At 33.1% G+C, this 26,566-nt stretch overlaps 2 protein-coding genes across 3 annotated transcripts in view; one reads left to right on the top strand and one right to left on the bottom strand.

Moving 5' to 3' along the window:
* The window catches only part of LOC104908215 (hypothetical protein), a 57,321-nt gene that overhangs the window by 9,749 nt on the left and 21,006 nt on the right, over positions 1–26,566 (top strand). The gene's annotated exons all lie outside the window — the stretch shown is intronic.
* On the bottom strand, positions 12,024–17,957 carry LOC104908355 (kinesin-like protein KIN-8A). Of its 2 annotated transcripts, none has more exons than XM_010697465.4 (7): positions 16,638–17,957; positions 15,292–15,565; positions 15,088–15,138; positions 14,902–14,994; positions 14,185–14,550; positions 13,292–13,954; positions 12,024–12,657 (listed from the first exon to the last, which is right to left on the bottom strand). In XM_010697465.4, exons 1-7 carry the CDS (start codon positions 17,591–17,593, stop codon positions 12,550–12,552), a joined length of 2,511 nt encoding a protein of 836 aa, XP_010695767.3. In that variant the 5' UTR covers positions 17,594–17,957; the 3' UTR covers positions 12,024–12,549. The 2 variants fall into 2 exon arrangements, with proteins under 2 accessions (XP_010695767.3, XP_048500357.1); XM_048644400.2 differs by having other exon boundaries at positions 12,026–12,591.

Below are 26,566 nucleotides of genomic sequence, written 5' to 3'. Positions count from 1 at the left end.
TGATTGTTGCACAAACTCCACAAAGCCCCAACAACCTAAAGTTTTAAAACGTATGGTTTCGGACCTCAAATTAGATATAAGTTATATAACGGTGTTAATAAATTAATTACTCTAGGTCCTTAACGATAAAAAATTTCATATTTTAAGTCCTTAACTATACAAAAACCACAATTCATATCTTTTTATTTTTCAAAGGAAACTACACTTTTATTTTAATTTTTCTCCATTCTTCAATTTTTTTTAAGATTTATGACAACCTTAAATTAATAATAATATAAAAATTTAAAGATTTTGAGTACTTGCTCTTAAGAAAATTTCGAAATAGGCTTAATTGAAATTTAACATAGCCCTTTATATAATAAAAGAGAAAATGATTCAAACATCATTTGATCTGAAGTGTTAGGTATCACCATCCACGACTTTACAACCATATTAGTTGATATTTACAATATATTTTTGTTAGTCTAGCGACAGAGTAACAAAAGTAAATGGTTTAAATTTAAAAAGTTACCACATCACTAGACATTGTAAGGCTCGTATCCTCCAAGTAAATGAAAAATGAACATGAGCCAATGAATTATTATTATCGATTTTGAAGGGTCGTCGATAAAATTTTATACTAAGATTTTTTTTTTTAGCTGGATGGGTACTAACATTATTAATGTATTACATACAATTGTATCTAAATATAATCCTCAAACATTTATTTTTTGTTATTATTTTTAAGTTTATGGGTTAAATATAAAAAAAACATGATGGGGAAAGATAATGAATAAAAGTAGAGAATTTGTGTTTTCTCAGTAAAGGACTTAATTTAAGTTTTAAATAAAATTTATAGATAAGGACCTAAAGTGGCTCTATTAACACCATTATAATTGACATCTAATTTTAGGTCCTTAGTGATAAGTTTTGAAATTTTAGGTCCTCAACAATAAGAAAACTCAAACTTTAGGTCTTTGTTAACTATATTAATAAGAAGTATTGTAATGGAGACATGATGGTTAAGCTTCATACCTACACAAGTGAATCCTCAATGATGCACAAAAATAACGCTTAGGCTTAGTCAATTAGGTTGAGAATTATATTCACGTATTTGAACTCACCAAAAGATTAGTTAATAACTAAATAACCCCACAGATTAGGAATGTCAATGGGTAGGATCTGAACTGGATATTCTGGGATTTAGAATAATTTTTATGCATGGATCTAGATGCGACCCAAATTCATTGGGTTATAAAATTGAGGATCCAGATAACCTATTTTCTTCAAACGATCTTATTTTCACAATAATTAAAGATTTTAAAGAACAAGACAACGTCATTTAGCATGTTATTTGTCGATGTCGAAGTAAACAAACATTCAACCTTAATATAACAAATTCAAACATAAATAACATTAAAGTATTTCTTTTAATTATATGTTTTAAAATAACTTTTAAAAACTGAGTAACAGATCTGGGTATGGGTAATAAATTAGGACCCGATCCATATACGTTTTTAAAAAAAATTAGGATCCATATCCTACCCCAAATCCAAAATTTGATCAACATCCAAATCTGTTAAAAACGCCGAATCTTAATCCACGAATTCAGTAGGGTCTATTAATCACTAACATCACTACACAAGACCATAGATTCATTTATAACCATATGTACTAATATGCTCAACCTCTCTCAATTCTTTTAATCTGTGAATCCAATAAGTGCATCCACTTTCATATGTTAAATTCATTAAAATATAAACTCAACTCCCATTCAATTACAAGTGGTGAATCCCTCAAGTGCATCTCAATAAGCACTTATCTCCTGAATTTTAGATTCAATAAGAGTTCAATTTGTCAACTTTACACAAGCATTACAAAATGTTCATAAGAATAGGTACGTAATGCTTATTATATAAACAAGTGGGTATAAAGTCTACCCTTCTTGGCATCTCAAAAATTCTGGAAGATCCTCCTTATCCCAAATTTCTGACCAGAGTCCACAACGCCCTTTGCTAGTACAATTATCATTAAAATTTATATTTTTTATTTATTAATATTTAATTTTCAGAATAATTAAATATATGATCATTTATTAATATTTTACTTTCTAGGATAATAATGTATTTCATTTATTAATATTTTTCCTTCGAAATGATAACATCAAATATCACTTGGTTTAATTGTTCTTTAGTCTTGGTGTTGGACAGCCTGTGATCAATAAATCATATCTTATACAATGCAATTTCCTATTTATTTGTTATATGTGGATTACATGGAATAAAATACACTAGGAGAAAGCACCACGTGACATCATTCTTGATTTAGAAACAACTTTTTTTAAAATATGTGTTTAGAAACACCTTTTGATATATTAGTACTAGTTTTTATATGCACGCGATGCGTACGAAAATATGTAAAAAATTTAATTTTTTAGGTGATGTAGAAAATTAAATTAATTGTTAATTATATCTAATAAATTAGGGATACTTGAATTGTTGATGGTTTTTTTTTTTTGTAATATATTTTTTATTTTTAAAATTAATTAGGTAGTTTTTTTTAATTTATTTTCAAATTAAAGTATGTAGTTAGAATAGAGATGTTGGTAAAATGAAATTTATAATATTTTGGTGTCCTACCCCTCTTTCCATATAAAATAGAGATAAATAGATATACCACCACGAGTAAGGAATTTAGAATCAATATATGCTAATGTGCCTCCACAATGACACGAATGGCTAAGAAATATCTAGCCACATTGTTTTATATGTTCAAAAAATGTAATCCAACACCTTAATGCTCATTATGATTCCGGGACCTTGATATAATTTGCGAAAAGCAGGCAACTATAATCGCAGGCCCATTGAATATTAAAATAGGCAATTCGCTAATGAATGAATAAAACTGTACTCGGGCCATTTCCAAAGTATCAAATTCATAGCTATTGAATCTAATTAAGAGCTTTGGTCATGGGACTTGCTGGGAGCTGGGACCATGCATATACAAGAATATGGGCATATGGCCGCTGTACAAGTGCTATGTTCGAAAGAGAAAGGTGTTACGGTATTAGCCGTTAGGTAATGACTAATGATAATGGCAACAACACTGATTTTTCTAAATTAGTTGGGTTTTCACTTGGCCTACATCTACTTTATATACTATTCACATTAGGTGAACTACAATTGCAAACTTTCACACTATTTCATACTCTTCCACCAATTTTATTCTTATTAAGAGTTCCACTAGAGGCACTTTTGAGGGTAGGGATTCCCCTTACTCTTCCCTTTTACTCTCAAGTGCTTGGCCCATTAAGACACGAGCGGGGTCTGGGCCACTTCTTCTTACCAAAATATATATACTTTCTCCGTTTTTTATTAGATGTTACACTTTTCAAATCACGGACTCCTAGGTAATTTTTGGAGAGGAGAGAGATAGAGAGAATGAAAAACAAAAGGGTCCCATGTGAACATGTGATAGGAGAGAGATAGAGAGAAGTTATTACCCAAAATAAAAGTGTAACATCTAATTTAAAACTTCCTAAAATAGAAAGTGTAACATCTAAAAAGAAATGGAGGAAGTATATATATTTTTGGGCTCAAAATTTTTTAGGAGAGTATAACTCTAATGAGCAAGTGTTGTAATTCTAATCTAATCGTGTGGTTGAGATTCATTCTCATTTCTTATGTAAGGAGCTTTGTCATGTGATCTTGCCCAAAAAAAATCGATTTTTTTTCTAATACTTTTTTTGAACATAGGAGGTCTGTATGCTGCGTTCTTGAATTTTGTCTCGAATGTAGTGACAATCCACTTCCACATGCTTAAATGCTCATGTAATACAAGATTGACAACAATGGAGAGAGCTGCCTTGTTATCACACTTAAGAAGAGCTGGAGCGAGACCTTTAACTCCCAACTCCTTAAATAGTTGAGTAAGCCATGTGATCTCACAGGTTGTGAGTGCCATTGCTCTATTCTCTGCTTCAGCTGTGGATGTGGCCACCACCGGTTGCTTCTTAGCTTTACTTGAAATGGGAGATGACTCAAGTAGTACAAAGTAGCCAGTGGTTGATTTTCGAGACATAGCGCATGCAGTCCAATCACTATCACAGTAAGCTATGAGGACAACTGCTGATTGAGAGGCAAACAAGATGCTTGTGAAGGAGAGTTGAGAAGGTACCTGATGACTTTCTTGGTAGCTTTAAGGTGAGCTGTTGTGGGTTTATGGAGAAATTGGCTTAAGATGTGAACTGAGTAGGCTATGTCATGTCTAGTTAGTGTGAGGTATATTAGTTGGCCAGCCTTTGATAAATGAGAGGATCAGGGAGTGGATCACTTGTATCTGGAGTGAGTTTTGTGTGAGGATCAAGACGAATTTGTAGTTTTCAGGCTTGAGTAATACCTTGATCTTGGGTAAGGTCGTATACTTATGTTGTGAGATGAAGATGCCTTGAGGTGATCTAGATACCTTAATGCATAGGAAATAGTTTAAATGACCCAAGTCTTTTATATGAAAAGTGGAAGCTAGAAAGGTTTTGACTTGTTGCAGTTAATAGGTTAAGTTTGAGGCAAGTATAAGGTCGTCTACATAGACAAGGAGTGCAATGAATGAGTTATCTTGTGTTTTAATGAAAAGGGAGTGGTAAAACTTGAATTGGGTGAACCCATAGTTTGTGAGAGCACTTAGACAATTTGGCAAACCATTGTCTAGGTGCTTGTTTCAAGCCATAAAGTGACTTGAGTTGCTTGCTGACCTTAGGAGATTTTGTGATCGTTTTAACATGTGTTGACTCCCCTTGTTCTACCTGAATTCTAGATCCCATAACTAGTATAGCCAATATGGAGTCTCATGTACACATCTTCATTAAGGTCTCCATGCAAAAATGCATTTTTCACATCCATTTGGCACAAGGACAATCCTAGCATTACAGCAACTGCAAGAAGAGACCTCACAATAGTGAATTTTGCTACATTGGCAAAAGTTTCTACATAATCTATGCCATATTTTTGGCTGCATCCAAGTGAATTTGTATCTCTCAATGGAACCATCTGGGAACAGTTTGGTTTTGAACAACCATTTATAGCATATAGCTTATTTTCCATGAGGCAGATCTGTAATGGTCCAGGTGTTTTTGTTTTCTAAGGCACTGAGTTCATCATTCATGGATTGAACCCAATAATCATGTTTAACAACTTCCTTGAAGCTCACAGTTTTTTTTTGGTGCTGTAATTGGGACATGAAAGCATGAAAGGAAGGGCTAGGTTAGCAGCAGGGTCGGGTTCATTTGGAGTATCATGATGCTGGACTTGGTGAATATAATCATTCAGCCAGCCAGGAAGCTTATTAGTATTTCTACCGGATCTTCTGATGTTCTGTGGTTTAGTAGGTGTAACTGTAGGCTCAAGGATTGGTGCCGGTGATTCAAGGACAGGTGGTTCATTTGTGGTGGTAGGTGATTCAGGTCTAGTGACTGTGTCAAGACCTTGATCATCTATTACTAGAGGATCATCATCAATGTGAGTGTGAGTGGTGGCTTGGAGATTAGGTATTGTGATAGCTTGAGGTTGGAAAAAGGATTGAATAGAAGCATGACTGTTACATGGAAAATTGTTTTCATGAAATTTGACATGCATAGACACAAATACTTGTTGTGTGAGAAGGTTCAAGGGCTTATAACCTTTCTGACTACTAGGATATACCAAGAATAGACATGGGACACCTCTAGCACTAAACTTTTCTGTGGTTACAGTTGGGTTGTAAGCTATGGCAAGACACCCAAATGCTCTTGGGTGAGAGTAATTAGGTTTTTTTGTTGAAGAGAACTTCATAGGGTGTTTTGTTATGTAGTGGTGTGGGTAGTCTGTCGATGAGGTGAGTTGCAATTAGGACACAGTCACCCCAATAGCTAGGTGGAAGGCCAGCTTGAAATCTAAGTGCCCTTGCCATTTCAAGAATGTTCAAGTGTTTTCTTTCCACTCTACCATTATGTTGTGACATGTTAGTGTTGGAAGTTTGGTGTGATACACCCAGTTTTGCAAAGAAATCCATGCACTTGACATCATCAAATTCCATGGCATTATCAGACCTGATGTGTTTCACCTTTGTCTCAAAGTGAGTAGCCACCAAATTCACAAACATATGAATGATTGAAAAATTCAGATTTGCATTTCATGATATACACCCAGGTTGCTCTAGAGTACTCATCCACAATGGTCATAAAGTACCTTTAATTATTCCTTGTGCTCACTCTATATGGCCCACATGCATCAAGATGCACCAATTCAGACAATGATTCAACGTAAGAAGTACTAACAACAAAAGGCAACTTGCAAAATTTAGCCACGGGGCATGTCAAACACACTCCTCCATCATCAACGGGTCCAGTTATACAACAAATTTGTTTGAGTTTTTCTAAAGGTGCAGAGCCTAGGCTATTGTGCCATTTAACAACATCATCAGGTTTACTAGCATTCAAACTTATAGGAATAGGTTGTATGGTTACACTTGCACACTTATTTGTGATTGCATCTTCTACTTTACTTCTAGTGCTGCTCCAGTTCTCTACACTTTTGTTCTCCAGGTAACAAGCCATGCCTTGCTCTGCCAACAACTCTATTTCTATTGGTAGCATAATCTTGTATAATGCAATATTCATGATAAAAAATCATATTGCATTTATCATCTTGAGATAATCTATTGATATCATATTGTGTTTGAACTCTGGTACACATAATACATAATTAAGCTGTAGATTATTGTTCAACTTCACAACTCCTGTTTGAGTTATATTCACAGTTTTTCCATTGGAACATTTATCTTAGGGTTTTCATGAGTCACAATAGATATATAATCATATTGTGAAGACTTGCAGTCATATGTTCACTAGCACCAGAGTATATTATACACTCATTTAGAACACTAGATGCATTGTGACATGAAACTATACTTGCAAAGTTGGTGTCTATCTCCTCTTCTGTCTCTTTCCTCCACCTGGGATCAACTTCAAGAGTTGTTCTAGCTGTTGTGCTGTGAGATTCACCTGTTCAATAGTGGTTTGAGCATTTTCAGCCCACTTAGGTCCCCTTTGATTCTTTCCTTTGTTCCATCTGTTCCTTAGGTTCATGTTTGAACCATAGTTAGAAGATCATCCACCTTCTTGATCATAAATCTTCATCATTCTTCTGGATTTTGGATGTCCATGCTGTGATATCCCACAATCAACCAACATGTTTATCTAACATGTCCCCTCTTTCCACACTTGGTGCACTTAGTTTTTTCTCCTTTCATGCTGAACAAAGCTGAGGTTTCTATTTCAGTCTTCATAGTCCTTAGAACTTCTCTTTGGGCTTCCTCCTATTGTATAGCAGCACAAGCAACATCCATGGAAGGAAGTGGGGCTCTCAGGAGCAGTTGGCTTCTCTGAGCATTGTAATCTTCATTTAGACCATTCAAAAATTGAACAATCTTTACTTTTCCTTTTTGCTGGTTCATGGTACTCACAAACTCATTGATTTCAGTAGTCATTGTGGTTATAGGGGGTAGGTGATTTAAAGAATTTGTACTCCTTCCACATAGCTCTTATGGATATGTAGTATTCACTCACAGACCTTCCCATCTGCTTTTGTTCGAGTACATCCTTGTTCAGTTTGTATTTTCTTGTACCATTGACTATGGAGAATATACTCTCTAGTTGAACCCATATTTCTCTTGTTGTACCTAGGTACAACACTGAGTCCTTGATGTTGTAAGATACAGTGCATGTCAGCCAAGCAATGATCATGCTATTGCAAGTATCCCACTTATCTTGTTTTCTTTGTTTCTCTCATCTCTCTTCACAACTCTAGTAACAAACCCTAGTTTTCTCTTGGAGGCAAGGACAATCTCCATAGAACGTCTCCATGTTCTGTAATTTGCCACTACGGTAAGTTTTTCTATACTTACTATATTAGGATCATCTGAGGGTTGAAAATAGAGCGGGCTTTGGATGTCTGGATGGGTTATTTTTCCAGTTTTTTCAGCCATTGATGTTTCTGAAGAACTGAGAAAAGATTAATGCTTTACTGTTGTTTGAGAAGGGATGAGAGTATAGTGAATGTAGTTCACAAACTTTTGTTCACTTAGTGTTTTTGAGTTTTATGATTCTCAGATCAATTTCCAGGCTGTGATACCATGAAGATAAAGATGCCTTGGATCAATAACAATCAATCAGAGAAAAGTATTGGAGAAACCAGACGCAACTTTCTTCTATATTTCTCTCTTAAAAAACCCCTGTAGGAGACACCTTACAAATATACACATAACCCCCAATACATGGTGAGAATCCCTAGATAACATAATGCTATAATAAGACAAACTAGTATTAATTGAACTACAGACGACAAAAACAAACTACAGACAATAGTAGAAAGATAAATAGTAGTGGGAGAGCAGCCACTACACTTATACTATCTGAGGTAATTAATACAGATATGAGTAAAAGGGAGTATCCTCCTTCACACATATATATATACACACTCGTTTTTCCCCCTCATTGAGAACCCCTTGGTAAGAAGAAGGAACCTACTGAACCAACAACTCTTGCAGGACAGTTAGCCCAACTACACAGTCAACGCTTGAGAGTATAAATGATACAAGTGAATCCCTACTCCCAAGCACAAGTATGTAGTGTGGTTTGAACTTGTGACCTTAAAGTCACAAGGTGAGTTCCCCACCACCTCGTACTTATATATAAAGTTAGGTTTGTTCTATTTACTTCATATTTTACTTATTATTAAAAAATAAATAAAAATTCAAAATTGTCTAGAAAGTTTTGAAAAATTTAAGAAAGTTAATTTTATGAAAAATAAGTGGAATGTAACAGACTCTTAGGTGAGCCAGGCTAGAACATATACCTTCTCAAATAAAAATAATTCTTCTTTTAATGTTCCCCTCACTTGGATATGATGCTCATGAGTTAGATTATTTTTTTACTAGCCGTATATGCACGCGATACGTGTGTCGACAATCTTATGTACGTATAGGCATATTTTTATTTAATCTAAAATTATTTTGGTAGTGATTTAAATTATTGAGGTTTTTTTTGTAGATGTTATTATCTTTTTGAACTAAAGGTGACCGATTTATAACTGTTAGAATAATTTGGTCGAGATTTAATAATTCTTTGCCAGCGGCTTTAGTATGGTTCTTTCACGATTGTAAATGTTAATAAACCATATTGTTTGAACTTTGTAAATACAAAGTATTATATTGTCAGTATATATCGCTAACTTTTTTTAAATTGAAGATTCTAATTAATTTCATGAATTGATTGTGTAATCTAGTCAAGTTTTTAATGGTGATTGCATATTCTATTTTTTGACCTATTCCATATGACAAGTTGCATTGATTCTCATTTTTAAATTTATTATAAAAAACATTATTTTAATTTATTAGAGGGTATTTTGGTCATTTTAAATGGGGACACCACACCTCCTCCCTTGGCTTATATAATAGAGATAGTTTTAAATGCACTTGATGTGTGCGAAAGCAAAAATGAAGCTAAATTGTTTTACATCTAATAATCTCAAATAACATATAAGAAAAATTGTTCAAAAAGAATCTCTAAAGAATAATTAACAGAATCTATATTTAGAAAACATCTAAATAGTGCAACAATGTAATTTCAAAGTAACTAAACTAAGAGTGTTGGTTGTGTATTTTAAAGTAACAACGTAATCGGAAATTAAAAGAATATTAGTAGCTGATAGCTCATGTGATAAGAGAGCAAAAAAAGGGAAACAAACGCCAAAAAAAGATTATATAACAACTAATTTCAAACTGGTGTTGCAAAAATATTTAAATAATAAAGAAAGTAATTTTAAGTGTTTGATATATTTGAGACTAACCACTTACCTAGTATCTATGCTCATATACAATTCAGAAAAGATATTGTATTCTTTTTGGTGTCTTCACGTTGGAGTTATTTGATTTTATTTTTATTTTTTTTGATAAACTTGTTGTTTTACAACTCATAGTAAATGCAAAATTTCACAAGTATCATGGAGAAATGAAATGACCATACTCCGAGGAAGTGTTGACGTCTCATCGTGAGAAGTCAAAATGGCCTCTAATTTTGGTATCTGGAGGTATCAAAGTACGAGTTACTTTGGTACCTCTAATACCAAAGCTCGAGAGGCCAAAATTTTGTTATTTGGAGGTACCAAAGTAATAGTTACTTTGGGAATATTGGTACCAAAACTCAAAGTTGATATCAAAGTAAGTATAACTGGTATCAAAACTCAAAATTGACACCAAAGGTCACTTACACTTGGGTACCAAAGTAAGAGTTATTTTGGTGTAGACATATTTTATTGAACTTTGGTATGAATTGGTACCATAGTCAGTTTTTTTTTTTGTCTTTTTACACAAAATGTTAAAATGTTCCTATTTTACCTCTAATAATGAAAGGCCTATCCAACCTTCTATACTCTACCATAAAATAAAAGGTGTAACATACATTTGCCTTGAGGCTCTTATCACACACCCAAAAAAGAACACACAACATTGTTTTATTAAGAGAAAGTGAGATTGCCACAATCCCTAAATATGTTACTGGCAAATAAATACTTATCTCCTTTTTCAGACTTTGCTTTTTTGTTAGATTTTTGCCTTTAATTGTTACAGAAATCTGGATGAACCTTTGTCTTCACATGAGACCTAGAGCCACTGTGGAACTCTTGCTTTATTCCAGACAAAGAATTGATTTAGTAGGTACGCCTTTGTAGAGATTGAGAGTCATTCCTTTACTTACGAATACATAGCCACAAATTTTCTTTTCATGGGTAGTTGTCTTACAAAGTAATCATTTGTTTTAATAAGGATTTAATTAGAAAATCTAATTATGTAAGTTACATAATTTTTTTTTGCCCTTTTTCAGGAACACGTGATGAATTTTCTCTGGACTGCTCTCGCACAGAGTCACTCAAACAGAGGCCCAACAAGACCCAACCCCCCTCGCCCCAACAATATTGAAATTTTGCTTCCACCAAGATTTGAACCTTGGTCTCTCATGTGGGTGATAGGAAGCCATACCATTGGATTTAATTATTTAAAGGTCCTTGGTAATTATGTAAGTTACATATGTTACCTCCGTATTTTTTTAGTTACAACATTTGCTTTTGTGACACTATTCATCAACCAACTTTGTTAAACTATCTTGCATTATTATATAAGAAAAAACGTAGTCAGTTGGGGTCTTGTTAAATTCGTCTCAATGCGAAGATTTTAAATGTCTAATTTATATAATTTTTACCTACACTTAATGAGAAATATTAACGTTCAAAAAACATCTCGACAAACATGAAAAAACAAATGATGCAACTAAAAAATGACAGAAGTAGTACTTTATAAGTACGATAACATTTTTTTTAAAAGAAATGAAAGCACTCATGTGATAACTAGTTCTGAAATAGAGGAGAATCATTCTCATCTTTTAAAGTGGTTGTTTAGTATACAAGCTGAAATAAGGTAGGCAATAGAAATTTCAATGATTTTTTGATTTAGATAGTTATTTGGTTAACAGAAAGTGGGGAAAAATAAGGACAATAAGAATTTTTGGTAAATTGAAATTTTCACAAATCATGGGAATTTATTCACATGTCGTCCCATTTAGTCATTTAAAATTCTCACGTCATTTCAAGAGAGTTAAAAATTCATTGATGTCAATTAAACACATTTAGTCAATTTCCTAAGATTTACACAAGGGAAATAACTTCTCAGGAGATGAAACTTCCCATGAGAATAAAATTACCATGTATACCAAACAACCACTAAGTTTTTACAAGAAATTGTCTACTTTCATTATCTATTTGCAGTAATGGTAATGAGTTCTAATGTAATCTTATAAGAGAAACTAAATATTGATGTACATGGCAAGCAAATATAATCCTCAAACATGTTCTTTTGTTCATAAACTTGCAGGAATACTCAATGTCACCTCCCAAAGTGGTATTGGATGATATAAACTTATGAAGAAACAAGATGTTACTGGGGATAGACAATTAAATTACCATAACCGCTATTCATTTACCTCCTTTCAAACAGGCTGCCATTGTATATGGAACTGTTGAAGCACAACTAGAGAGTTCAGCAGTAAGTATTTGAAATTTTATAAAGAAGCCATTGGTCTCCATCTAACAAGGAGAGACCCATATAAAAATTTTCATAATAAAAAGAATGAAAAAATGGACATGTTCTCTACAGCAATGGCTTCCTAACTAGAAGAAAATGGGGTCTATCAACTAACAAAGATACAAATTGTGCAGCATTTTATTGCTGAACTACACTCATAATTTGATATAAACTCATTCTTCAACTGAATCTGTTTGTTTGTTCATTCATTTGTCCTTCAAGCTTGGTTGAGTAAATAAAACAGAAGCACCAGGCAGAGTAAGGAATGTTCTGTCTTCGAGCTCCAAGTCTCGAATCACCAACTAACAGGCTGCTAGCTGAATGTATTCCTGATCTGAACTTTATGATCAGTTGAGTTCAATTTTGGATATGTATGTCATGCAGGATATCTCTTTGTATTCTCCATCACTGTTTGAAGGGACTAAGTCTTTGCCGAGCAAAACCTGGCTGTATGATGTAATTGGCGATGTGTAGTCCGAGGATCAACACAGACCACATACATGGATGTGCAAGCTGCATCAGTAGCAGAACAAACTAATATACACACACCCCCAATAAGAAAACGAAAGACTGACATGAAAAATCTTAACTGTCAGTGGTGTTCTCAAAATAATCCTAACCTTGAAACTTCTTTGAGAAGGCCTTCCAAAAACTTGGGACTACTAGTGAATAATCAGTATTCGGGATTATTTTGAGAAGATGGGTGAAACTTGGGATATGATTGACATGAAAATCTTAACTTTCAGCGGTGTTTTCAAAGTATATACTTTTTGAGTTTCTTTGAGAAGGCCTTCCCAAAACTTGGGACTAGTACTGGAAATCAATAGTTGGGATTATGTTATGGAGATGGGCGAAAGTTAGGATAATTTATGTCAATTTTTCCAAAATAAATAAAAAGGTCCAAGAGATACATGTTAATCTGTTCAAAACCACATGTTTTGTTTATATTATAAGCAAGTTTTTATGACTACAAGATTTCTGGAAGTAAGGTTTTTTTTTCTATGTCTAGACAATTTTGAAGTTATGAGATGGATTTATACAAATGAGAACAAATGGGTTTATTTAGGTTGATATTTTTTCTTTTCCTTTTTCTGTTTTCGCGAAGATCTATTTGCATTAAATAATAAAGATTTGAAGATCAATATACCTGAAGGAGCATGGAAGGTGGACCTATAGGCTCAGCATGAACATGGCTTCTTGTTTTTCTGCCATTTAAGGTTGTGACTGAAGGACTATTAGCTGCTGTTATATCCCAGAAAGTCCTTTTCTTCGCTGCTGGTGCAGGAGACGTGAACCTGTGACCAGGAGCTTTTACCTCTCCTGTATTTGGTTCTTTTGGCCTTAAGCTTGTTCTAGTAATTATGCTTTTCAAACCTTCATCTCTTGGTCTCGCCCCTTTAGTTAATTTCGCCGTTAACTCCCTAATTTTGTCATCCTTTTTCTTCATTTGCAATGCATGATCCTTTTTCACTTTTTCCATCTCTCCTTCCAATATTTTTACCACCTGTTGCAGTTCTCTTACAGTTTCTTCAGATACTTTCTTCTTATTTGGTTCTGGTGTATTTTGTAATGGAGTCTTAGGCCTTTGTTTGTTCGATGAAGGAGGCGGAGTTAGAATAGAACGAGCAGAAGGAGGAGTTGGTGAGGAATTTGCAGCTATAGACTGAGCTTGAAGACTTAATAGCTTCTGTTGTTGTCTTGCTAGTTGTACTCGAAGTTCTCGGTTTTCCTTCTGTACTTCGAGTAACAGCTTAGCTTGATCAGCATCAGATTCTGAATCTAGCACCAGTTCTTCATTCGTTTCATATACCTGTAAATCAAACAGAAGAAATCAGGAAAACATACACTTACTCCATTAGTTATTAGTTGCAACATTTGGTTTTTCATGGTCTCCAATGCACAACTTTGACCACATATATTTAGTGTGATAAATCCAACAAGATCTCACATAAGAATATATTAGGAATGACATCGCGATCAGAATTTTAAAGTTTGAGCCGTAATAATTTAGTTGAGTATTTGAAGTGTAAAATTGAGTACCTTGTTTCGAATCTCCTTGGCACGATCAGCCCAATGAAGGGTGTTTTGTGTTTCACCAAATGAGAGGTTACTAGGGCTGATATTTGCAATCATAACTGTATTGCAAGCTCCACCAAGGGAGTCCTTAAGGAGTTGTGTGAGCTTGGAATTCCTATAGGGTATGTGCTTCTTTCCTTCAACAAGGGCATTAATGCAGCTGCTAAGTGCTAGAAGTGAGCGGTTTATGTTTGCACCTTCCACTGATCTCAAGGTTCTTTGATCTGTAGCTAGGGCTCTCTCTGAGCCAGCTAGATCGATCAACGAAAGTTTTCCTACACGATTGATCATATTCATCGAAGCATCTCTCGTTCTGTATTCGATCATAACCTGGACAATACAATACAGCTCATTATATGTCATTATTCTGTTTCATATTCCAAGATTAGCATATGACCAGACCATACCAGAACTTGTAAATTTCACAGAATACCTTATATCAGGTGAAAAGAACATAACCTACATATGAACTAGTAAAAACTAGTAAACCATCTTCAAATTATAGATTTCGCAAAGGATTCATTTTTCATGTAGAAAAAAGTTTCAAGCCAAATAAGTCCGGATTGGCAATCCAAGTTAAATTCACACACTAAAACAAATTCTTGTAATTTCAAATATGTAAAAAGAAGTTTTTGGTCAGAACTCATAATAACAAATAATTCAAACTATTTGTGTAGTTACCTGAAGTATAGCATGGGATCTGGAAGATGTCTCATTTGCTCTAGTTGGTTCAGTAGTCCTATTCTTGTTCCCTTGAAGAAGTAACGCCATTACCTGTAACATATATAAGCACAATTTAGTCCTAGTTCTTAGTTCTCACTGATTTGGTAAGTAGAATAAAGGCAAATCAAAAGCAAGAAAATTCACCTCATCTGTAGAATAAGCTCTATACTGTGATAAACCAGCTGCCATAATTCCCTACAGCATACATAAACCACGTTATCTTAGCCTCTCATCTTAAGTTGCCATCACTACTGATGACATACATGTCGGACATGGGTATATGTCCAAGTGTATGACTCGGCTATTTAGTGCAAGAAGTATGCAAAAACAAAAGGACAGAAAAGATACCTGTTTGTCTTCTCTAAGAACCAAAGGCCTTCCAGGAGAGAGTAAATCTCTGACAGTCTCATTATAGACCTCTAAATAAGATAGATGAACAACATGATTACCATCATAACTTCTCTGCCTTATCTTGGTAAATAAATCCTTGATTGCCAACACCATTACTCCTGGATTTTCCACTGTTCCAAGCATTGTGTAAGTTTTTCCGGCGCCTGTCGCACCGTAACAAAATACTGATCCATTCCTCCCTTGCAACACAGCTTCAACAAGATCTGCTGTTCTGGAATTTCAACAATTTTAAATTTCAATCCTGCTGAATTTTCCCATTTCTTTTGGCTGAATGATATCCTAAACAAACAACCTTGTGTAAATGGTTATGTGATAATCTATAACTTACTACTTTTCTTAGTACGTACAATCAGTTAACACATTATATTAAGTAGTACTTCACTTTATTCTGTTCGAATTTTATCTTGAATTCTTAAGGTGATACTAGATAAAATTCTTCTAAAGAACATATTAAGGACTAAATACTTCATTAGCTCAGCAAATGGTATACTTTCAGCCTTGCGTTGAGTTGTAGTATTTTCACTTCAATCTTAACCTGTTGAAGTTGATATAATTCCTAAATAGTAAATACTCTTCTAGGAGAAGGAAATAGAGTATGTAAAGTATGAAATTTTTTTAAAATTGTTGAAAACAGAAACAATAAATCATTTCCGTTACATGTTGTTTGGTACGAGGGGCGGGGCAATTGTTTCCATTTTTTGAGGGTGACCAATTCCTCCAAATTATTAACATTCTCGGTCCTAAAATAACACATTACGTTATCCTCCTCAATCCTATGACAACACATATGTTATCTTACTCAATTCCAAAAGTGTTTCCTTTCCATAATAGAACCCAACATTTAATAACCATTATTCATAACATTCCTTACGAATATGATTCCATTCCACACGTTAAACCAAACATGCACTTAATCTATTAGCAGCTTCACATTCATATTCAATCAGCAAAATAAATTATATAAAAAAAAAGTCTTTGCAGATATTGACCTTTTACCTAGATCAATCAAGCCAATAATGGAGAGCACGTTGATCAAATTCAACATTCCAAAAGTTGTATCCTTTTTTTAGTAATGTTGACTAATTAACATCAAAAAAATCTAGCTCAAAAAAATCCTGAACTAAAAATGTTTGTATGGGAAAAACAAGAACATATAATCAAAAATTAGCAAATAAATGGATTGAAAAGCAACCAAAACATGAAAATCATTCAACAAACATATGAAAAAAAACTGAAAAATAATTAGAAAGTAGTGTAGTACAAAAAAAGAGAGTAAAACTCACGTTGTAGAATAAACATCAAGTTGAGAAGCAGACTCAGGAAAAGAAGCATCAAAAGTAAAATGTCTTCCTCTAAATCTGTTCAACCTCAAATAATCATTATCAGAAGCAAAATCAGTCAAATAAACATCCCTTCGATTAAGAATTCGAATGCAGGTTCGACATCCAGCTTCTTTTTCTCTATTCATCATAGGCCTAAGCCTAACAAACACCAAAACCCTGCTATTGTTATTGTTATTCCTACTAGTACTCTGCCTCTCAAACAAGGGATTCATTTCTTGACATGATGACATTCTCCTATCTCCTCCTCTTCCATCCATTTGTGATCCTAATGACAATTTCCTTGCCACATTGCTCGAAACTACCGCCTTTCGAGGGCACGAAAACCCGACTATTCGATCCCCATTTCCTGCCACATTCTCATTTCTATCATCTAAATTTGCCTTTGGGGATTTGGGTATCACATAGGTTTTTGTTACTCTTGCATTTGGCTTTGAATTTTCTTTCATCATTGGACTTCTTTCACTCCCTGATCTTTCTGTTCTTGTTCTTCTTGTTGCTATTGTTGTTGTTGTTGTTGGTGGTAGTGGTAATGGTAGTGGTAGTGATTCTGTCTCCTCTTTTTTTGTCGAATCGCTTCGATCTTTGGGTGGAATTGGAGGAAATGTATGCTTTCTTGATTCATAATCTTCAAATTTCATGGACCCATTTCGATCTAGAGATGGAATAGGAGAAATTTTTTGATCTTGGGGTTTCAAATTCTGGATTTTTCCACCATTTGAAGCTAATTTTTGCTGCTCATATAAAAGGGTTAAAGATTTTAACTTTTCTTTCAAACCATGATGTGGGTTTTTCAATGCATAAGCCATTTTTGTATTCTCTGTTTGCTCTGTTGTTATTGTTGATCCTCCATATTCATCTTCAACCTTTGTATTCTGAGACCTTGTTGAAACTGGCATTTCTTTTATTATTGCACTAACCTTTATGATTTTCTGTCACAATCCAAACATACCCATATGATTTTCTTGGCTATCTAAATGGAAAAATCGACGAAAGTTCGAATCTTTTTCCCCTTAATTTGAAGTAGATGAACAAGAAGAAGAAGAACAGAGGAAAAACAGGGGATTTTAGAGAGATGGAAATAGAAAGAAAGGGAAAGAGAGCATTCAAGATTATGTGAATTTTGGAGAGAGAATATTTTCGAGAGATCTGAACCCTTGGTTGGTGGGGAATCAACGGCTGTTAATGAAGAGTGAGAAGTTGAATTTGAAATTTGGCTATGTGCACTACTTTTTTTTGCTTAAGAAACATCATCAAGATTTTTAGTGAGTGTGGCAATAAAGAAAATAAGTGGGTGAAAATCTTGCCTTTTTTAAAGTTTGAATTTTTGGGGTTTGTAACGGTCAAAATCATGCTTGGATCTAACGGTCATTAATGCGATTATATCGTGGGTCCAATACCTTAGTTGTAGCTTTGTTTGCTGACTGAGTTCACGGAGACTGTAATATTATATTTTGATGATGCAGGCCATGCAATTTTATATGCTATCTTTATCTTTTTGATAACAAAATTTTGTAAGATGAATGAATTTTAATAAAATTTGGTTTGAAATCACATCTTATCCCAGAAAAAAGTAGGAAAGTCATTTTCTGTCTGTTAGTACCTTTGCCCTAACAAAGTATTGGGGTTGTTTTTATTAACTAACTTCAAAGTCAAAACAAGCAAAATCATTTGGTGGGTATGGTGGGAAGAAATGGAAAACCTTATAGAGACTCTATTGCCAAATTTCATAACTTAGAAGTGAAATTATCCTAATTATTCAATGGATTTCATGACAAGTTTCATAATTATGTCCCACGATATTATTAGGCAATTAACGTAATTCAATACAACCTTCGTTTTGATTAAAACTAGTATATTTAGTCCGGGCGATGCCACGAGTAGTTACAATAATCAAATATGTTATTACTCATAAGTTTCGTAATTGATTTTATTAGTTTTTCATAATTTTCTTTCTAGTGCGAAATTGGAAAATAGGCGTTATGACATGATAAATTGTTTTTAAAAAATTCCAAGAAATTGGGGATAAAAATAACAATGTTAATGGAATTGGGATAAGAGAATGTTATTACCTTAACATGATTGCTAAATGCAACCTCACTTCACTAACACAACCCAGTAAAATACCTAAAATACCCCTCATGACTCCATTCACCATCTACCAATTTCTGCCTACTTTCTCCCTCTACCATTTCTCTGGCCTTTTTAGGGTTGTACCAATTTAATTTCTAGGAATTCCTCCATTTTCGAGTGATTTTTCCATAACAACGCATCAAATTCAGTGATTTCTCTTCCTCCTTTCTCCATTTTCGTGGTTTCAAAACAGCAAACAACAAATTGCGAATTACAATTTGGAAGGAAACTGCGATAATTATTGAAGGTTCGAATTTACTGTTTCGTGCAATCTGCATAAAACAGAATAGACTGTTTCGTGCAACCTGCATGAAACAGAATAAACTGTTTCGTGCAATCTGCATGAAACAAAATAGACTGTTTCGTGCAGATTGAACGAAACAGTTTATTCTGTTTCATGCAGATTGCACGAAATAAGGTAAATCGTTGCATAACAATCGCCCGACAATGCATAATGATGAAAAAAAATGAACAACATACATCATATTGAAATTCGCTTGAGTCAAAATTATCGTCCATTGAGTATCAGATTAAAATTTGTTAAATAAGTCTTCTATGAAGTTTTTTCCTCTAACAGTTAGAAAGGAGGAGAGAATATTTGCCATAAATCTCCAACAATGCATTCAAATGAGGAAAATCATGTCCATAAAAGTTTTATAGTTTGCATGAACAACATAATTTAACAAATGAAGTTGAAATAAATCATTCATAAAAAAAACTTCTATATAAGTTACCAAAAAAAAAATGAGAAACACTTGAGGTCCATACCTTGCAGAGTTGCAGTACTCATCATATATTGTTCTCTCCACATATATTATGGTATCTCATCATCCCACTTGAACCCACTCGAGTTTAGCATTTGAACAATAGCTTTGAACTTGGTCACAAGTGTTTTGAGCCTGGAATCAATATGTTTTAAAGCCTTCAAACCACATCCAGGAATAGCCTTGCCAGTGACCTCTTTCAAGCGATTCACATGTAACGTAACCATTTCAAAAGCCATTTTCACATTTCCAATGGGGATCGATAGCTAAGTCAGACAAAGTAGCTACAAGAGCTTTATCTTCTTCCAAAGTCCAGAAGAGTTTGTTTTTCGCTTTTCCACCTCCACTAGCAATACTTTCATTCATCCCGCTACATCATTAAAACAACACAATACAAAACCAATATGTTAACTCATCATTATCAAAGAAAATCAATACCATGCAGGATTCTAAAAGAAAATACAAGTAGCCTAAATGATACAAACTAAAACAATTTCACATCAAATGTTCCAAATATCAAACTAAAGCAAAGTCTAAACATGACATAGTAACCTAAATGATACAAACTACACCAAATTCACACCAAATGTTCCAAATATCAAAGAAAAGCATAAACTAGATCTTATGGTTTTTAGCTCTCCAGTCGTTGAACATGCTTTTGAGCCAATGAATTTTTCCAATTTGTCCAAGGGTCTGACGCATTAATGGAGGTTATGTAATCTACCTCCTCCTCATCATCATCATCATTATCATCACCATCACTCTCAATTTCTTCATATAACTCATCATCATAAAAAAGGAGGACATGTATTTCTTTACCAATTTATGTAACAAAGCACATGCAAGCACAACGCGACCATGTGTTTGTAAACTAAACCAAGGACTTCTAAGAATTGCCCATCTTCCCTTGAGTAAGCGAAAGCATCGTTCAATTACATTTCTAGCTTGTGCATGCTTTTTGTTGAAATATTCCTCGACAATTTTGAGGTTGGTGAGGACTATTATTCCACTCTCTAAAATGATAAAGATGTCTTTTCTATGGTGCAAGGAATCCCTCTTCATTAGTACATCCACCATCACATAAGTAATAACAACCTTAAGACATTAAAAAAAACACTTTTTATTATACACTCACTCATGTAAGTTAAGTTACACTTAATTAAAAAGATTTATTAAGTGAATTACCTTTTGGCACTTCCAAACCATTAGGCCTAGATATAGCATCTCGAAAATACGACCATCATGTGTTGATCCCTCCCAACCAGGTAGGACATATATAAATTCCATCTTAGGTGAGCACACTCCCAATACATTCATTGAAAGGTTATATTTCCTTGTACGATATCTAAACCGATCCTCAGAAGGTATACTCACACTAATCATTGTACCATCAAGGGCACCTAAAAATTCTACAATAAAAGAAAGTACTGTTTTAGATCAAGTGTTATATGTGTATTTTTCTTAAGTAACAAGAGTGTAATCCCCCGTAAATTTATGAATTTTATAAATATATTTCAGTATATATATATTTATATTTAAATATAATTTAGTTAAAAATAATTTATTTATTTAAAAGGTTGACTATTTTGAAATTCAAAGGCATTATATTAAAGATTTAAGGAAGTTAAAATATTTAATGAAGGCATGCTTTGAAAAATATTTGAAATACTATTTGAATTTGAAAAAGGATTTTAAATGGGTTTGAGGAATCCAAATACTAATTGGACTAGGAAAAAGAACTTCTAATAATGTTAGGAGTTTATTCATCAATCCTATTCATTGTGCTATCCTAATTAGGATCCAATGCCTTTTCCTAAGACACAAAAGGAAAGCTTGCCTATAAATATCATTAAGCCCAACTATTTTACCCACAAAAATATTCTCTCTCCTCCTCCCACATAAGAACCAACCTTCACTCTCTCCTCTCCTTTCACGTGAGTTTTCTTTCTTCCTTCTTCCTTCTTCTTCAAGAAATACTTTCTTCCTCCACAAGAAAGTGACATTATGTTATATTTTCTTTTTTGAATATAAATAGAGTTCTAAATTGATTAAACGGTTACAAATACCCCCCAGTTTTCACTAAATTCACCGGGTACCCTCACACTTATGAAAATACACCTAGTACCCCTCAATTTCAACATAATACACCCAAATACCCTTAATGACTAACGACGTTAACCGATGTTAGTCATTAATCCTAATTAACCCTAACACTAATTCTAAACACTAACACCAACCCCAACCCTTAAACCTAAACCCTAATCCTAATGTTCTCCCACCCTCCCACCACCCCTCCCCCACCCTACCACTATACCCACCCCAGAAGCTCCCCCCCACCTCCGTCGACCCTCCCGCAGCCCCCCACCCCCATTCCCGTCGAATCCCCCCTCCACCCCCGTCGAATTCCACGAACTAGGCGAGTTGATGAGCGAGCTGGTTGCAAAAGACGAGAAAAGAGAGTGGGGGAGGGATCGAGTTGCAGAAAATGACGAGCTGGGATGCGGAATTGGGGGACGGGAATTCGACAAAGGTGTGGGAGGGGGATTCGACAGGGGTGGGGGAGGGTGGGGGAAGCTGCGGGAGGGTCGACGGGGGTGGGGACAGCTGCAGGAGGGTGGGGGAGAGGGAGCTGCTAGGGTGGGGGGGGGATTAGGGTTAGCATTTAGGTTTAGGGGTTAGGGGTTAAGGGTTAGGGTTAACGTTTAGTGTTAGGATTAAGGTTTAAATCAGATAATTAGGGTTAATGACTAACAGCGGTTAATATCGTTAGTCATTAAGGGTATTTGGGTGTATTATGTTGAAACTAAGGGTACCAAGTGTATTTTCAAAAGTGCGAGGGTACTCGGTTAATTTCGTGAAAACTCGGAGGTATTTACTGAAACAACCTTTGATTAAAATACAAATACAATGTTGGGTTCACAATGAAAAACTTAATTATAGTAAATTGATTATAAATTTTAATATATAATTCGTAAAATTATAATTTTGGTACCATTGAAAAGGGTTTAAAAAGTACTTTAAAATAAGATTCATTTATACTAGATATAAAATTTTATATTAAAGTAACACATAAAAGGAAATATTGACTATACTAACGTATTGAAGTAACCTACTGCAATTGAAATTAGGGCTGTTATAAGAGATTCAATTAGAATTAGGAGTGTTCTACAAAACCTATTCATTTGTCGCGCTCATTAAGTACCATTTCAAATTCTTTTAATATAAAAAGAGTTCTAAATTGATTAAAATACAAACATAGTGTTGAGTTCACGATAAAAAAAACTTAAATATAGTAAATTGATTATAAATTTTAATATATTTTGTCCCATTGGAAGTGTTTAAAAAGTACTTCAAAGTAAGATTCATTATTTATAATTTTATATTAAAGTAACATATAAAAGAAAATATTGACTATACTAACATATTTAAGTATCCTACTGGAATTGGAATTAACGAATCAATTAGAATTAGGGTTAAAGTATGATTAAAGTAACCTACTGCAATTGGAATTAAGGATTCAATTAGAATTAGGCTTGTTATAAGAGATTCAATTAGAATTAGGATTGTTCTACAAAACCTATTCATGTTAGACTTAGAATATTCAAAGTTATAGATACTGGATTGTCAGCGATCAGCTTTGCATTGAGTTTTCTTTCCTATATTTTATTTCCACTTAAGCTAATTACGTGAAGTACATATTATAGATTTTTAGTGGCCAACTTTGCACATTGAGTTCTTCCCCAAGGTACAATTTCTAATAAATATACTACTCATGTTTTCTTTTCCTGTGATAAGAAACAAATGTTGCATCATTCGTCTTCCACAAACATGAATATTGGATAAGGTGGGACATGGTTAACATATAACGAAATAATATGCAATATAGTGGAGGTCTTATTAATGTTTTAACATGCAAGAAGATATAAGTTCTGAAGTATGTCATGACATGTGCTTTAACATATAAAAATATGTAGTTTCTGTATGATAAAGTTAAGTCTGAATCACATAGTGAGTTTCTACCTGATATATTGATTGTCTAAATGATATAATGGATTGTTCAGAAGTGATGTAGTTTCTACATGATGATATAGTATGTTTCTGAATGATACATGGAGTTTATTCATGATATATAAATTAGAAACAAACGTCAAAGAAATGACAAAATCATATTTTAACTTTTAGTTGTTCTATGTTTTAAAAAAATAATGGTAAAAAATATGGGTGTAAATATTTAAGAACTCAACCTTTTATTCACGAAAAAGCCCGGGCATTTGCGCGGATCCTAATACTAATATATATATAAAGGAGGAACTTTTCGGGAGTATAGGGAGCTACTCAAGATTTCGAGGCCATAGAGTACGCCACGTAGAATTGTCACGTCATCAATTTGTATATTTTTTTTTTTTTACAAAAATAGAGTTCTACATAGATTAAATACATATATGGAATTTTAGATAAGCGAAAATCAGAGTTTGATTTTGAATCAACAACCTAAATTATCATATTATGTAAATTGTGTATAAGTTTTGCTAGCAACTCGGAATATTATGATTTTTGTATCATTGGAGAGCATTCGGAATATGCTTCAAAATAAGTTCTGTTTTCAATATTATTCTACAACTTATGAAATAGACAGTGCCACGTATGATTGCTATTTCATGCATTTTTATTTTTATCTTTTAATAAAATGGAGTTTTACATTGATTAAATACATATAAGGAAAAATTAGAGTTTGGTTTTCAATAAACAACCTAAATTATTATATTGTATATGACTCTTTCTACGTAATTCCAAATAATATATTTTTTGTATTATTGGATAGTACTCGAAGTATGCTTTAAAATAAGATTTATTTACAATATAGTTCTAAAACGTATGAAATAGAGAGCGTCATGTAGGACTGCCATGTCATTTAAATAGTTCTGCATATAGTTAAATACATAAAAGGAGTTTTGGATAGGGAGAAATTAGTGTTTCCTTAATTTTGAACAAATAACCTAAATTATTATATTATTTAAATTAAATGTAACTTTTGCTACCTAATTCAAATCATCATAATTTTTTTGCCATCGGAGGGTGTTTGTAATATGATTCAAAATAAGATCCATTTACAATATAATTTTACAACTATGAATTATAAGACATTATTTAGTCTTTATTTTAGATGAATATAATAATATCTATAAGTATATTAAACTATATATATGTGATTATAACATTTGATCAGAGGTCCGATTTACTGGATCAAACATTTTATTTTCAAAACCTTGACCGTACTCAACGAACCAAAATAATTTAGTATTGCAACAAAATTTATTGAGACCATTGGAGAGTGTTTGTAATATGCTTCAAAATAAAATTCGTTTACAATATAGTTTTACAACTCATGAAAAAATATTTAATTAGATGAATTATAAGACATTATCTAGTGTTTCTTTTAGATAAATATAAAAATAGTTATAAGTATAGTAAACTATATATATATATATAATTATAACATTTGATCAGAGGTTCGATTTACAGGATCAAACATATTATTTTTCAAAACCTCGACCTTACTCAATGAACCAAAATAATTTAGTATTGCAACAAAATTTATTAAGGAAACTTTGTTGTTACAACAAAAACTAAATTCTATATAACGATAAAGTTACATATATATTAGAGTTTTGGATGATGAAAAAACTAGAATATGATTATAAAAAACAACCTTATTAGAATATTGTATAGAACTCAAAAATGAAATTTTGTCAACGACAATGCAGAGGTACTCCTATATGCAATTAACTGATTATTTTATTCCTAAAATATATTGTATGTATAATCATATATATATATATATATATATAAATATATATATATATATATATATATATATATATATATATATGTCATATCTTATTGTTTTCTCCATTAACTTAATTGTACTAAAACTAATTGATAAATCAAGGTTTTCGTTCTAGATTATTGAGGTCACGGATCATTAAATAGGGGGAAGTTTGATAAGTCTTGATATTTTCATGATTTATGAAGATGTATTTTTTTCGCTTAAATAGTTTTTCGATTATTAGTAGAGGTTAGTTTTAATTTTAATTTATTTATTTATGATACAATCATTATAATCTTCTTTTTAGCTTTTCCATTTCCATTTTATATGCGTTAGTGTTTATGTGCTATATTAGAAGTCGCAATTGTGGTTGGCACTCATGTTTTTCTCTATTCTTTATGTCGTGCATCTATTAAATTATTACCCTATACTTTCTTAAGGTACCATTTCGGTATTTTCCATGTTAAAATTGTGTTAGCTACTCGTAGTCATACCAATTAATGGGATATCATTTGATAATATACTTAGCTATAATATTTAATTGAATATTAAAAATATAAAATTTATATATTACAATAACAAATCTAGAAATTAGAGTATAATGACAAATACTTTCTCTTCTGTTCTTTCTCTACTGCAATAGAGTAGGGGAAAAGTAAATCCTTAATAAAGTAAACGCGACTTTATGAGGCAATTTGAGTAATTAATGATGGTTTTATTAACATAAAGTAAAGACAATATTGTCAACTAGAGTTTTTTTTATACAAAAGTGTAATGGCTCCAGTAGATGAAACTACCTAAAGTGGTAATTGTTGGTATAAAAAAAAAGAACGGAGGAAGTATGTAAATACAAAGGAGTTGAAAAATCTCATTTCACAACATCACAAAACCAACCAAGTTAACAAAAAATAAAATAACAATAACCCGTATAACGCACGGGCTTCAAATCTAGTAATCAAATGAATTATTTAGTTTTATATTAAGGCTCTTATGAGAGCTCTTCACCCTCTTAATCCCAAAGTTTGTGCTTTTATCTCGATTTTTCGCCTGAAAACCCCCTCCTACATTTATATTTGTGCAATTTCACTAAAATTATCATTTATAAGTTGATTAATTAAATCACATAAACAATCTCCCCAACCGATAAT

The sequence above is a fragment of the Beta vulgaris genome, chromosome 5 (genome assembly GCF_026745355.1).
Source record: "Beta vulgaris subsp. vulgaris cultivar EL10 chromosome 5, EL10.2, whole genome shotgun sequence".
In the NCBI taxonomy this organism is placed as follows: Eukaryota; Viridiplantae; Streptophyta; class Magnoliopsida; order Caryophyllales; family Amaranthaceae; genus Beta; species Beta vulgaris.
Note: the sequence above shows the minus strand (reverse complement) of the source record. Positions and strands in the feature narration are given on the sequence as shown.